Source organism: Crinia signifera, chromosome 4 (genome assembly GCF_055691185.1).
Source record: "Crinia signifera chromosome 4, ASM5569118v1, whole genome shotgun sequence".
Lineage (NCBI taxonomy): Eukaryota > Metazoa > Chordata > Amphibia > Anura > Myobatrachidae > Crinia > Crinia signifera.
This window is the reverse complement of record NC_139220.1, coordinates 341,366,355-341,368,900: the sequence shown is the minus strand read 5'-3', so window position 1 is coordinate 341,368,900 and position 2,546 is coordinate 341,366,355. Positions and strand designations below refer to the sequence as shown.

General features: G+C 51.1%; 1 protein-coding gene across 1 annotated transcript in view; it reads left to right on the top strand.

Annotated features, from left to right (window-relative positions):
• The first annotated feature begins 1,108 nt into the window (after window positions 1-1,108).
• Window positions 1,109-2,546, top strand: part of LOC146076078 (monocarboxylate transporter 13-like) — a 25,963-nt gene continuing 24,525 nt past the window's right edge. The window contains exons 1-2 of the mRNA XM_083185917.1: window positions 1,109-2,037; window positions 2,456-2,546. The exon at window positions 2,456-2,546 is cut by the window's right edge and continues 644 nt beyond it. Of these exons, the coding sequence (XP_083042043.1) occupies window positions 1,974-2,037; window positions 2,456-2,546 (155 nt within the window). The 5' untranslated portion in view covers window positions 1,109-1,973. The remainder of the gene's footprint in view (window positions 2,038-2,455) is intronic.

Here is a 2,546-nt window from a genome sequence, read left to right as displayed (position 1 = left end):
TGATGGGACATTGGGGCAGCTGTAGATGAGGTTGGGTTATAGTGATGGGACATTGGGGCAGCTGTATATGAGGTTGGTGTATAGTGATGGGACATTGGGGCAGCTGTAGATCAGGTTGGGTTATAGTGATGGGACATTGGGGCAGCTGTATATAAGGTTGGGTTATAGTGATGGGACATTGGGGCAGCTGTAGATGAGGTTGGGTTATAGTGATGGGACATTGGGGCAGCTGTATATGAGGTTGGTGTATAGTGATGGGACATTGGGGCAGCTGTAGATCAGGTTGGGTTATAGTGATGGGACATTGGGGCAGCTGTATATAAGGTTGGGTTATAGTGATGGGACATTGGGGCAGCTGTAGATGAGGTTGGGTTATAGTAATGGGACATTGGGGCAGCTGTAGATGAGGTTGGGTTATAGTGATGGGACATTGGGGCAGCTGTAGATGAGGTTGGGTTATAGTGATGGGACATTGGGGCAGCTGTAGATGAGGTTGGGTTATAGTGATGGGACATTGGGGCAGCTGTAGATGAGGTTGGGTTATAGTGATGGGACATTGGGGCAGCTGTAGATGAGGTTGGGTTATAGTGATGGGACATTGGGGCCGCTGTAGATGAGGTTGGGGTATAGTGATGGGACATTGGGGCAACTGTATATGAGGTTGGGTTATAGTGATGGGACATTGGGGCAACTGTCGATGAGGTTGGGTTATAGTGATGGGACATTGGGGCAGCTGTCGATGAGGTTGGGTTATAGTGATGGGACATTGGGGCAGCTGTATATGAGGTTGGGGTATAGTGATGGGACATTGGGGCAGCTGTAGATGAGGTTGGGGTATAGTGATGGGACATTGGGGCAGCTGTAGATGAGGTTGGGTTATAGTGATGGGACATTGGGGTAGTTGTAGATGAGGTTGGGTTATAGTGATGGGACATTGGGGCAGCTGTAGATGAGGTTGGGTTATAGTGATGGGACATTGGGGCAGCTGTAGATGAGGTTGGGTTATAGTGATGGGACATTGAGGCAGCTGTATATGAGGTTGGGTTATAGTGAGGGGACATTGGGGCAGCTGTATATGAGGTTGGGTTATAGTGATGGGACATCGGGGCAGCTGTATATGAGGTTGGGTTATAGTGATGGGACATCGGGGCAGCTGTATATGAGGTTGGGTTATAGTGATGGGACATTGGGGCAACTGTATATGAGGTTGGGTTATAGTGATGGGACATCGGGGCAGCTGTATATGAGGTTGGGTTATAGTGATGGGACATTGGGGCAACTGTATATGAGGTTGGGTTATAGTGATGGGACATTGGGGCAGCTGTAGATGAGGCTGGGATAGTGATGGGACATTGGGGCAGCTGTAGATGAGGTTGGGTTATAGTGATGGGACATTGGGGCCGCTGTAGATGAGGTTGGGTTATAGTGATGGGACATTGTGGCAGCTGTAGATGAGGTTGGGTTGGAGTGATGGGACATTGTGGCAGCTGTAGATGAGGTTGGGTTGGAGTGATGGGACATTGTGGCAGCTGTAGATGAGGTTGGGTTATAGTGATGGGACATTGGGGCAGCTGTAGCTGAGGTTGGGATAGTGATGGGACATTGGGGCATTTGTAGCTGAGGTTGGGATAGTGATGGGACATTGGGGCATTTGTAGCTGAGGTTGGGTTAAAGTAATAGGACATTGGGGCAGCTGTAGATGAGGTTTGTTTGCAGTGATGGAACATTGGGGCAGCTGTAGATGAGGTTGGGTTATAGTGATTGGACATTGGGGCCGCTGTAGATGAGGTTAGGTTGGAGTGATGGGACATTGGGGTAGTTGATGGATAACACTGATCCCTATATACCCCACTATATTGGCGTAATTATCCCATTCCTCATGTCTTTATTCAGGTCCTGTGGGCTGTGCACTTACTCTGCGGTTTGGCTCTCGCCCAGTCGTCATCCTCGGGGGGGTCCTCTCATCTCTTGGGATGTTTTTTGCTTCTTTCTCCTCTGAGCTCTACCAGCTGTATCTGAGCATCGGAGGACTCTCAGGTAACTGGAGCTGCACGTTGTCTGCAGGGGGAGGGGCAGGCTCTTAGCTTCCTTTTGTCTGTGTTACCCCGAAGAAGGAGGGGCAGGCTTATAGCTTCCTTGTGTCTGTGTCACACTGCAGGGGGGAGGGGCAGGCTCACAGCTCCCTTCTGTCTGTCACCCTGCAGGGGGAGGGGCAGGCTCACAGCTCCCATCTGTCTGTCACCCTGCAGGGGGAGGGGCAGGCTCACAGCTCCCATCTGTCTGTCTCCCTGCCGGGGGAGCGGCAGGCTCATAGCTCCCTTCTGTCTGTCACCCTGCCGGGGAGGAACTCTCATATCACACGTCTGTCTGCCACCCTGCTGGTCTGACATGTTGTAGGGTGTCTGTATGTCACTCTGTACATCCCATAGTAACCTGTGTGTCTCTTCTCCTGCAGGATTCGGCTGGGCTTTGATATTCTCACCATCGATGGCGGCAGTGACTTGTTACTTCTCGCACAGGCGATCATTAGCTACAGGGTTTGTTCT